Raw genomic sequence first — 11,995 nt, forward strand, 5'->3', positions numbered from 1 at the left:
GTTGTGTGGTTTCGTACAACATGAGAAACACAACGTGGGGAGCAGCAGGAAGGCAACAGCACGGCCCAGTTAGTGAGTGTAAAGGTAAAATAACAGAAAGCTGTACATAAAAAATATGATATGTAAACTCACACCAGCTGTGACACGTGTGTGTACTCGGTGAGCACACCCTTCATTACACTACACACCTGTAACATGTCATCGCTGCATTTTGCATGATTGTGACGCTATCGTATTGACAAAGTGTCGACAGACTCACTCATCTGCCAAAAGTACTCAAGTATGGATTAGTAGTAAACAGTCTGACCATGTTAAGTTGTTAGTGAACCGGTTATTTAAAACACAAGACACCAAAAAAAGCTTCTACGCTGCAAAGGAGTCACTTTTTATGCTGTCCACGGGCGAAATGGCACGCAAAATCATATTTGTCCATGCACATGTGACCACAGATGTTGCACCGGAATGGATGTTCGTAGCCGTGGCAGCCCATGTGAATTGTGTACAGGATATTGTCAGAAAAGTGAATGTCACAGTGTTGGCACTTGTGTAAATGCTGGTGGTTCGGCGTAGCTGCGGCAGGGGTCGGCGTGCTCGGCTGGCTGTTGCTAACGCTCGCAGCGAGAGCGTTCATGTTGTTCTCCAAGCCGAAGTCGGGAACGGGGCTGCAGCACTCGTGTCCTGAGGTGGAAGATTCATTTAAAGGCGGAGACGACGTCTGGACTCCGTTTGAACACATTGCAGCGTGTTCACTGGAGACGTGCTGTATGAGGATGGGCTTCTCGTCTTTTAAGGACTCCCTGTCTGGGGACGCGGGAGCCTGAGGGTCAGGGTGAAGGCTGGCCAACTGGCCCGCGAGTGTAGACAGCTGGTCCAGGGGGTTCTTAAAAGTCAAAACGTTTGCACACCGGTTATGACATTCATTTTCATCCACCCTGGGTGGGTTCTTATATTCGCCGTTATTCAAATGGTGGATCTTGTGCGACAAGTCACTCAGATAATCCGACTTTGGTATTACCACGGGGGGAGGGTTGAAATTGATGAGGAGCCGCCGGCTGAAGCCCAGCGCGCCCGTCCTCTTCTGCAAGGCGCTCAGCATCCTCTTGTTGGCGAAAGGGGCTCGGACGACCCTCGTGGGGAGAAGCTTGTGGCGGCGGCGGCGGTGGTGCGACAAGTTGCTGCGGTCGCTGCATCGGAAGGCGCAGAGGTCGCACTTGTAGGGCTTCTCTCCCGTGTGGGAACGCATGTGGGCTTCCAAGTGGCGCTCGTACGCCGAAGCGAACGGGCACAGCTGACAGCGGTGGGGCTTTTCTCCTGTGTGAGGAAACGAGTGCCAAGCATACAGAGATGAGTACGATTTAGTACGTGCACAGGGTGAAGGATTATTTCCACTTCCAGAGAAAAACAGACTCTCCCACTTGATATGAGCCACTAGTTTATCATTTAGTGAACAGTATGTCTGGATTAAGTGTTAATACAGGTGGCACACTGACCTGTGTGGATGCGGATGTGCTCTATTAAGCGAGCCATGCCCTTGTTGGCATAGCTGCAGTAGCTGCACTTATACTTCCCATCGCAGGTCCTCTCCAGTCCGTCCATATGCACCTCAGACCCGTCCTCCACCGACAGGCTCACCTCCACGGACGGGGGGTCCAGACCGTTTTGCTCACACCTTGGGGCAACTACAAACAAACACAGCAGGATTTCTCCATCAGACTCTGTATTTATCAAAAAGACATAAGCCATTTTATTTTAAAAAAGCTGTGGATCGTGCATTTATTCTCACTGGCTTGAAAGGGCTCCGCTGACTCCTTCTCTCCACAAACAGATCCTGAGATCATGTTGACATGCTGGGTTTGCTGTGTCAGGTATTCTTGAAATTCCTTCACAAAATCCACAGGCTCGGTCTTTATCTCTTCCATTGTCCTTCCCCTCTGTTGAACCTGAAACGACCCGAAGGAAGGAAACAATGAGACGACCCTTTTAACAGCTGGTAACCTGGGTGCAACCGTTAGCTAGCGTTAACTGTCAATAAACATGGCTAGCTTGTAGCTGCTAGCAACGGTGCTAACGTTACCTGGGTATATAACGCCGTTGGGCTTTTTTTTAATTTAAATAAAACAACAGTTAACGCCACGTTCAACTTCTAAGCTAAATTATTGGGAATTAAACAGAAAAGTCTATGCGGAAACCTGACTTCAGCACCGTTGCCTGGTGAACGCGTGACCGCTTCCCCTATTTTCTCATACGTCTGCGCTGCGCGTACACCCAAACGTAACTGTTGCCTTCATGAAAATCGGAAAAATAGCCACTCAGATCCAAACATTAAAAAATGACTTACGAGCGCTTTTAAAACTACCGGCAATTTTCTTGTGGGTCCAACTTTATGAGCCCCGCCAGTTGTTTCCCTATTAAATAGTCTGTAAATAAGCATAAAATGTCACACTCTTAAAAATAAACGCATCCTTCATGTTCGGTATTGCTGGTAAAGATATCCAATTCTTTATAAGCGCTCTTGAATGCAGCATCAGCCCTCTGGTGGACGAGCACGCATGTAAACATTTCATAAGAAATCATGGCTGCTCCGTTGGTTAGGATTCTCTCAAGGGTGAGACGTGATATAATACACATTGTTATTTATATCTGAAGTGTCTCTGCACTGGATTATAATATATTTTCCACAGTACGAGTCTTTTATTCTAGGAATCGCATACACGGGCAGGCTCTTGCTAACGTGACATTGTTAGCTAACGTGCTAATGTTTGCTTTGCTAAACCTGGAGCTATCAGAAGGGGGCTAAAACAAAACAAACAGAACATTAACTCAGCCAGGCTGCGTGGTTTGCTAAACGTGCGGGTAGTTATTTGTGCTTTTGTTGGTTTTCAGTCCTTTAGACAGATCTCCAGGCCATGGGGGGCATGCCAGGCTGGATGGAGGAGCAGCTCCACCAGATCTGCTCCAGATGTGGCTGCAGACCAGGCAGCAGCTGCTGCTGGGGGGGTCCTCTTCCCTCCTCTTCAGACATACTCAGAGGAGGAGAGCATGATGAGGGAAGCAGGTGGGCTCTGAAACTGGTTCTCCTAGTGCTGCAAACATATGGAAACAGCAAGTCCTTAAACTGTTTTTTCCCCTTTTGACAGTGAAAAAATATGCACAAGAGCGCATCGCTCCACATGTGTCCAAGATGGATGAAAATTCTGCAATGGACGAGGAAGTGCTCAAATCCCTCTTTGAACAGGGCGTATGTAATTCATTTAATTATGAATGAACAGATGCATTTTTACAAGTCATTTTTCAGCACATTGACTCTCTCTTATCGTTTTTTTTATCTGTACAGCTCATGGGTATTGAGATTGACCCCGAATATGGCGGCACCGGCTCCACGTTCTTCTCCTCCATTCTGGTCATCGAAGAGCTGGCGAAGGTGGATCCGTCTGTGGCCGTCCTCTGTGACATCCAGAACACGCTGATCAACACGCTGTTCGTCAAACTCGGTACCCCGGCTCAGAAGGAGCAGTACCTCAGCCGGCTGTCGACTGACATGGTGAGCAGGGTGGTGTTTTTCCCTTTGAATATGAATTCTACAGCTCTCTTGTTGCAATAACTTTTGCTGTAATGTTCTCCCGCACTTCCTCACGTACCTCTGACAGATTGGAAGCTTCTGCCTCTCTGAAGCAGAGTCGGGGAGTGACGCTTTCGGTCTGAAGACGCGCGCTGACAAACACAAGGATTATTACGTAATCAACGGATCGAAGATGTGGATCAGCAACGCCGAGCATGCCGGTGTTTTCCTGGTGATGGCCAATGTGGATCCTTCTGCTGTGAGTAGCACGCAATTAACACATTTGTTCCTGTTCTCTGTGTGCGCGCGTTTGTGGCGATGCTCTTTGGCGCTCACAGGCAATAAACGAGCTCTTTTATCATTGCCAGGGATACAGAGGCATTACCTGCTTCATCGTGGACCGGGACACAGAGGGGCTTGAGATTTGCAAGAAGGAGAACAAGCTTGGTCTTCGTGCGTCCTCCACCTGCCCACTCAACCTTGATAATGTCAAGGTGCAGACGAACATCCTGCACTACACTGAATTACTGTCAGGCAGCACACAATAGGGATGTCCCGATCAAGGTTTTTTGCCACCCCGATCATTTCATATTCAGCATCGGCCGATCCAAGTCCCAATCCGATCTTAAATGCACTAAATTTCCTTCCTTGGACATTCATAAAGGCTGTTCTTATTTTACTGTCTTCTCCTAGACCACCTGTGCATGCTGCAACTGCTTTAAGTCTAATAAACAGAGCTGTCAAAGCTAATGTAGCAAGAAGAGGGTAGCTCGTACATTTGCTCCAGAAGCTGCAACAGATCCAATGCCATAAACTTCATATTCCTCCCTGTGGTTTTGGTTTATGGCAGACCATCATAAATAAATAAGTACTAAAGAATGGGCTTGGCTGAAGCTCCATACTGATCCGATCATTTAAAAAAATGCCTGGATTGGCCCGATAATGATCTCCTGTTACTGATCGGGACATCCCAAATACATCCTGTGATTTTTACCTTCCGCTCTCTTTGTAGGTACCAGAGAAGAACATTTTGGGAGAAATCGGCCATGGGTACAAGTATGCCATTGGAATGTTGAACGAGGGCAGGATTGGAATTGCAGCCCAGGTGAACCATGAGACCTTTAGTTCAAATTATGTCTAAGATGGGAACTTTGCATTTGCAAACTTTGCCTCTGTCTGTTTCAGATGGTTGGACTGGCGCAGGGTTGCTTTGATCACACCATTCCTTACACAAGACAGAGAGTGCAGTTTGGAAAACGTATCTTTGACTTCCAGGTTACTATGCACAGTCGACTACAACTATTCTTCTTCATCTGGAGGCCTGCTGTGTTAGTCACCGAGCTCTTACGTTGTCACGGTACTCTTTATATTCCAGGGCATGCAGCATCAAATAGCCCACGTGGCGACACAGATTGAAGCTGCTCGGCTGCTGACATACAACGCCGCTCGACTAAAGGAAGCCGGGAGGCCTTTCATTAAGGAGGCGTGCATGGCTAAATACTTCAGTGCTGAGGTGAGCTTCCTGATGCACTGAATATGAGTCGATACAAGGACATTTGTGGACGTGTTTATGTGTATTTTGAGATTTTATTGTGTGATCTCCAAAGCTTTTTGTGATTTTATACATCTGTTTTATTACCTCTTTGTCTGAGACTCAAGGATGAGGTGATTAGAACGTGGTGTCCAAAGTTACAAGACACATTGTGGCAGGGAGCACGTAACTCAACTTGTGAACGCAAAATCACAGAAATGCCTCGATGGATTTTCCTCATATTTGCCACCGATATCGAGCTGAACTGATTCAGTTGGAGCAGCTCCACCAGAACAAGTTCAGTGTTCACAGATCATTGTCTCAAATCCCGTATCTCATTAACACCTCGAGGGAATTTCTCCAGCTCGGGCACAAACGTCCAACTTGGATCCGAGGATGAACAGATCAGATTTTGGCGTTCAAAGGACACCGGGACCTCACAAACACACATATTTTTTGTCATAAAGCAGCTTGTGAACCCAATGCTAACTTTTTGGAGTTTCAGTCACTTCACAAAACACATTTCTGGCCATAACTCAACAGATTATACTCTAATTATGACCTAATTCCACCCAGTCTAAAGGGATAATATGACATTTTATACCCTGAAGGTCAATTGTTACTATGCCATTGTAATGTTGGACAAAAACACTATATTATCTGGACAGATGTAGGTGTAAACTGTACCTTTAACTAGTACAAACATGAGGAAAACTGTCGTAAATTTATCCTCTTACCCTCTCTACCTGTTCTTCGTCAGGAATCTCTTCTAATTAAATTATGTTTTCAGTTTCGGTGACGCATCTTACTGCTTACATTTAGGTCTTATGTTATCTCTCGTTTTGTCTCTAATCAGGTTGCAACCCTAACCACATCTAAATGCATCGAATGGATGGGAGGAGTAGGCTTCACCAAAGACTACCCCATAGAGAAATACTACAGAGACTGTAAAATCGGTGAGCCCGACCGCACGAGTGCTTCACCACTCGACACTGTTCACATAAATATCGACTCGTGTTTAGGTGAGGCGTAGTTTGGAAGTTTTGGAAGGCTGCAGGAAGGTCAGGTGCAGCCGTTTGTGATTGGACCAGAGTGGGGAGGAGAGAAAGCCCGATAGCGGTGGCTGTAATCGGACCCCGCAGGAATTCCCCTGTCCTCCCACCCCCCACCCCGTCCGAGTGCCATTATACCAGCACACAGCCAAGAAAGCTGCCAGGGAGGAAAGTCACTTTTGCTTTCATCGCCACCATGTTGGCTCCCCAGTTCTCCAGCTGCAGAAGACCGGCAGACTGAGCTGCATAATAACCCCCGTTGTGTCCTGGTTGTGAAAGCCGTAGATTCATGCGGCGTGCAGGGAAATTTGATAAAGTGGAGCTTATTTTTGCACAGCAGGAATTCACTCTGACGCTTTGTTTTGTCTCTTTGTGCAGGTACCATTTATGAGGGCACGACGAATATCCAACTATCCACTATGGCCAAGTTCATTGATAAGGAATACGACTATTGAGACCTTACCCTGAATGCACCATGGCGACACTCCACGTTTATTTTTATTTTTTTGTCCTCACATAACTTTAGCAGCATTAATCTTGTTGGTGTAGACTTCTAGACCTTTTTTGGAAGTTCTTGTTTACTCGTTGCTTCTGATGTTACTGATGATGTGATTACATTTCCCCTGCCTTATGGTAGAAACGGTTCTGGTGTAATGATGTTTTTATTTTGTTTTGTGTTATTCGTTTCTACTGAAGAGTATTAGAGCTTCTGGAAAAAAGCGTTTTGTTAGTTATTCTGAGGGAAAATAACAAAAAGAGACAAAAAAAATCAGATTTTAAAGCCAGAATTATGAAAAAAGTCATAATTCTGGTGTTAAACTTGGAGTTTTGGGCAAAAAAAGTCATAAGTCTGACTTTAAACCTAAATTCTGAATAAAATCAGTGATTATTCTACAAAAAAAAGTCATAAAAACATGATTTGGATATATGTTTCTGATGTTTTTTACAGTGGCCCTAATCCTCTTGAGGTAGCTTTCCGTCACTTGTTCAAACTTCTAGCAAAAACACAGCATTTGTCACTTTACTTCACGTATTTGTCGTCTTCTTATTGAGACATCGGGATCAATTGTGCAAGAAGAATAACAGACGCGATCCATATGTTGCAATAAGACCGTCAGTCTGAAAAATATCTATTGTGATTCTCCCTCTGATCCCTCAGTGCCTTTCTGAATCTAAATCTGAGATCTTGAGTGTGTTGTCTCTGCAGGATGCTCTCCAGCAGCTGGATTGTAACAGTTCACTTGTGTGCTCCACACATATTGCACAGTGAGTCGTTTCTCATTATACAACAAATTATCTGTAAAGAATGATCCGTCTGTAGCATTAAATGTGAAGCGTTCTGCAGTGCAGTGGATCACCGTCGTCTGCTGTGATTTCAGGTCTATACCCAGCTGCCCTCGCTAGGTGGCAGCATTTCCCCGAGCGACGGCTGCGCCCGTGAGTCGAGGCAGCTCCTTTCAGAAAAGGCAGCCAATTACCACGTCTTTTAACAGCCTGTCACCGCTAATGATATTTTATATTAATTTAATTATGCCGGTGCTTCAGATGGAAAGAGCCCGCCGTGCGTAATCGACTCGCTGATAATTTTGCGGTTGAGACTGATTGAATTTCACACAGATGAGCTGCGTCCCAACTGCACAGACACAGAAAGAAATGCATGTTTCTTGCAAGAGAGTCGTCATTAATTCATACTTAACAGAAATTAAGGGGGGAGGGGTGGTGATATATATATATATATATATATATATATTAAAAAAAAAAAATGCAATGGTAGAGATTTGCAGCCCTGATGCCAAACATTAAGAGGTCCAGATTCCCATTAAGTAAATAAGAGGATAAGAGTGTGTCCATAAAAGTAGAATGACAGAGAAAATAAAGACAAAGTAAGAGACAGATAAATAAATGTATTAATTTCTGCACTTACTTGATAATATACAAAATAAATAAACTAAATATCTAACATCCTGTCATAGTAGATGATAAGATTTTACTGGTTTTACTGACTGAATACTTAGTGACACCTGTTGACACCTGGTCCACATTTGAGACGAGTGAAATGTACTGAAATAATTTCATTTTATTGAATTAGAGATGTGTGCAAGTCACAGAATCTTTCTACCTCCATCTGATCCTGTGAAGGAGACCTCTCTAAAATTCAGGTTTACTCCGATGAGTTGTAAACCTTCCACTGGATTCAGTTAATCCAGATGAAAATTAATCAAAATGCACTTCTACAAGATTTTTCCAAAAACATCTGAACACGTCACTCACTGAATGCCCTTTCTTTTCCACTCTGACTCGTGGAGGGCCCCGGTTTAATGAACACGAGCCGGTGGAAACGCGCAGCTATCTGCTTTTCACCTCGCCACCTTGCCAAACGCGGCTCAGCCACAGCCTCTTTCTCCGCCCCCATCTTTAACACGGCTATGAGACCTCTAATTATGCAAGGATTCAAGTAGCTTTTCACAAAACACAGTGTTGTCCTCCAGAGCTGGAGAGTGCTCCATGAGCTAAAAGGACAGGCTGCTTATTTGTAGGTTGAGCAAATTCAATTTGTTTGATTAGTTCTCTGCGTCTGCCTCAGGTTTGGTTTAAAGGCTGAATCTTAAATGCTTTCCACAATGTGGTTTTTGCAGATTTTTTTTTCTATGTCCTCTTTATTTTTGTCCGTATGCACTAAGCAGGGACTCACAAGTAGAAAAAAAAAACATCTACTGTCTATCCAATTGGTGCAAATATTGAGGTCCTTTTACTATTTCTGGGACAGAGTAACAGGTTTAAATTCATGTTCAGGCTTTAAAATGCTTTTTTTAACTTTTATTTTATACTAATTATCACCTAATTTGATCACACTGGTTTGCATTTAGGCCTATGTCCACACACTAATATGATCTGCTTCATACAAGCACCAGTAGTGCTGTTATATGTGACATAAACAGGGCTATTGTCATCCTCGTGCATGCATTACATCACCTGCTGCCCTGCTAGGTTTGCAGGTTTTGTACAAAGCCGATATGAAAAGACTTTATCACGATGGCAAGCATTCAATTTGATGCTGGCCTGCTGTAGCGCTTCCTGGCTAATACAATTACACAGAAGTCAATGAGCTCCGGTCCAGGTGAAATGCACAGTGCACTTTGCTTTAACAGGTGGAGCTTGGTGCTAGCTTCGACAAAACCTGAGGAAAAATACATTCAGTCAAGAAATGCTGCATTATTTTCTATAGAATGATAATATGTTTAAGTTTTTGTTGATGTATTTTGGTCCCCGTGGCTCACATCTGCGCGTAAAATGTATGCGTAATTTGCGTAATCACTCCACTTTCCTTATGCCTGTGTTTATGTGTGATAATCTCTGGACCATTTATTCAATTTACTGACAGGTGATTGCGGCTCGCGCACGCCTCCCCAAAACCCGGAGACATTTTCCTCTTTAATCTAATTGGATGATAAGTGGGTGCGTACCGCGTGAGCCCGGAGCCAAAACGCCTGCGCGGCCTTTTTCTTTGGAGTCTAATTCTCGCCACAGCCCCCTCGCGGTTTCATCTCAAATCCTATTTGCTATTGTACCTGCCCAATAGCAGAGACCGAGCGCGTTTTAACTCGGATGGCATTTTTATTTCATCATTACAATCCAGCGCAAGTTGGACGCAGTGATCTCTGCGCTCTCGCCCCGATCATCATCTCTGGAGGAGCAGGACGCAGCTTCGAGTGTCTTTTTTTGTGTGTATCTTGTTCTCTCTTTCTCGCATTATTTTAACACCAAAACCAGAACATCCCTTTTGAGGTGTTTTAACGTTGAGATCCTTTTTTGATGGTGATCCATATCGGACAGTAAACGGTGATGGCAGACTCTGATACGCAAGAGACGCGCCAGCCAGCAAAGGATTCACCGTTCTCCATAAAGAACCTGCTGAATATTGAAGACAAGCCAGCGAAGCCGAAAAGCATCCTCGGCTCGTCCAAGGGAGTTTTTGAAGGCAGCTTCTTTTCACGGCTCGGTGAATTGGCTCTCCCCCGGTTTGAGTTGCCCACACAGAGAATTGGACTATCTGCGCAGTATCTGGAAAGAGCATCCACCTGGTGGTACCCGTACACGCTTGGGACGCATTTTAGGACCGGAGGTAAATATCTGTGCTACTTTGAATTCGAGTTTGTGGTCATAATTCCTGAAAACTATAATAAGAAATACTCGTGGTATCCTCGTATTATTAGATATGCCAAAAGGCCGTTTTGCTGTAAAACGAATTTAAATTAATTCTTACCAAAACACTGAAATTCCCTTATATAAGTGTTTTAACCACTGAAAAAATACATACTCCATTAATTAACAGAACAAGAACGCTTTAAAATACATTTAGTTGTCGTTACATATTTTATTTTAATCTGAATTCTGCATATCGAATCTGAATTCTTTTTTAAAAATATTTTTCCTGCAGGATCAGAGAAGATCAACCTGAGGGAAGCATCACCGGCACCGGACAGGCCCTCCCCAGATCTCCAGAAAAGCGACCAAGATGCCAAAGAGGAAAGCGCCGACGAAGACATCGCGCTGGACGAAAGTGACACGGAGGAGCCAAAGAAAGAAACAGACCAGGACGACGACTGGAGGAGAAAAACCGACGAGCTGGACTCCGATAAGAAGCCGTGTCGGAAAAAGAAGACGCGCACGGTGTTTTCCCGGAGCCAGGTCTTCCAGCTGGAGTCCACTTTCGACATCAAGCGCTACCTGAGCAGCTCGGAGAGGGCAGGCCTGGCCGCGTCCCTGCACCTGACCGAGACGCAGGTGAAGATCTGGTTTCAGAACAGGAGGAATAAATGGAAAAGGCAGCTGGCCGCGGAGCTGGAGGCGGCCAACCTGAGCCACGCGGCGGCGCAGAGGATTGTGCGGGTTCCCATTCTTTACCACGAGAACGGGGCTCCAGAAACGAGCGGGGGCCCCGCCACAAACTCACCGGGCAGCCAGTCACTCCTGACTTTCCCCCACCACATGTACTATTCCCACCCAGTCCCACTGCTGAGGCCTGTTTAACACTGACTGTGTCATAATACACTGTACATATGTTTTTAAACGAGAGTGAGAGACTGAGAAAATAAAATACAATTTTGTATATTTTGTAGATTAAAGGGGACTTATTATTATTATTATTATTATTATTATTATTATTATTATTCTCTTGAGCAGAGTCCCTCTTACAGCTCACATGCTCACATGGGAGGAACAATTATTGCATTAATATTATTGTAACTATTACACTGGTGAATTATATATTTTAATGTATTCATTTGAGAAGAAAAAAAAGAACTCGTTTTGAACAGGGTTGTTGCCGTCTATGTGTATTTTACGAAGATTTGTGTCAGTGTTTGTAGCTTAAAATGTGGAACTGAATATTTTGATATTTTCCAATATCGTGCAATACTGTTGGCTTCACACCAGGCTACCAGGTTTTGTCACCTATAGCTCAGTTTAATAATAATAATTAAAAAAAAAAAGAAGAATTATCTTTGTTATAGTGAGGACAATCATGTGATCCCTAAAAAAAAAATATCCGGTAAACTACAGGTGATGCTGGCAATTATCATTATTATTATTATTTTTTTTTAAATGATGCAGTGGTTGGCAGTCATTTTAAAGCCACGGAAGAGACACAATTTTTAGCCTCTGTTTTTGTGTTTGCTTTATTTCTGTTGTTGTAAATGAAATTCTGTATATTATATGTTCTTACACTCAGTAAAGGTTCGTTCCAAAAAGAAACGTATGGATCCTTGACGCAGCTGTCATGCACACGCTTGGTTTTGTTGGGTTTTTGTAAACATTTCTGTGGAAAGACTTGATCACACTGGAGATTTGCAG

The 11,995-nt window shown here is 44.2% G+C and overlaps 3 protein-coding genes across 3 annotated transcripts; 2 read left to right on the top strand and 1 right to left on the bottom strand.

The window, feature by feature from the left end:
- Positions 1 to 379: 379 nt before the first annotated feature.
- On the bottom strand, positions 380 to 2,474 carry LOC311504550 (zinc finger protein Pegasus-like; the record flags this gene model as incomplete). The annotated part of the gene is made up of 3 exons (XM_084567724.1): positions 1,784 to 2,474; positions 1,491 to 1,679; positions 380 to 1,311 (listed from the first exon to the last, which is right to left on the bottom strand). The coding sequence occupies exons 1-3, from the start codon at positions 1,917 to 1,919 to the stop codon at positions 380 to 382; spliced, it is 1,257 nt and encodes a 418-aa protein (XP_084423850.1). The 5' UTR covers positions 1,920 to 2,474.
- Positions 2,475 to 2,505: 31 nt separating this feature from the next.
- acadsb (acyl-CoA dehydrogenase short/branched chain) lies at positions 2,506 to 7,627 on the top strand. Its single transcript, XM_084567723.1, has 11 exons — positions 2,506 to 2,605; positions 2,884 to 3,055; positions 3,138 to 3,238; positions 3,335 to 3,541; positions 3,648 to 3,818; positions 3,928 to 4,053; positions 4,572 to 4,664; positions 4,745 to 4,834; positions 4,935 to 5,072; positions 5,947 to 6,046; positions 6,521 to 7,627. Exons 1-11 carry the CDS (start codon positions 2,573 to 2,575, stop codon positions 6,595 to 6,597), a joined length of 1,308 nt encoding a protein of 435 aa, XP_084423849.1. The 5' UTR covers positions 2,506 to 2,572; the 3' UTR covers positions 6,598 to 7,627.
- Positions 7,628 to 8,945: 1,318 nt separating this feature from the next.
- hmx3b (H6 family homeobox 3b) lies at positions 8,946 to 11,173 on the top strand (the record flags this gene model as incomplete). Its single annotated transcript, XM_084567032.1, has 2 exons — positions 8,946 to 10,265; positions 10,581 to 11,173. The coding sequence occupies exons 1-2, from the start codon at positions 9,986 to 9,988 to the stop codon at positions 11,171 to 11,173; spliced, it is 873 nt and encodes a 290-aa protein (XP_084423158.1). The 5' UTR covers positions 8,946 to 9,985.
- Between the last annotated feature and the right edge of the window lie 822 nt (positions 11,174 to 11,995).

Source organism: Chelon labrosus (genome assembly GCF_963514085.1).
Source record: "Chelon labrosus genome assembly, chromosome: 19".
NCBI lineage: Eukaryota > Metazoa > Chordata > Actinopteri > Mugiliformes > Mugilidae > Chelon > Chelon labrosus.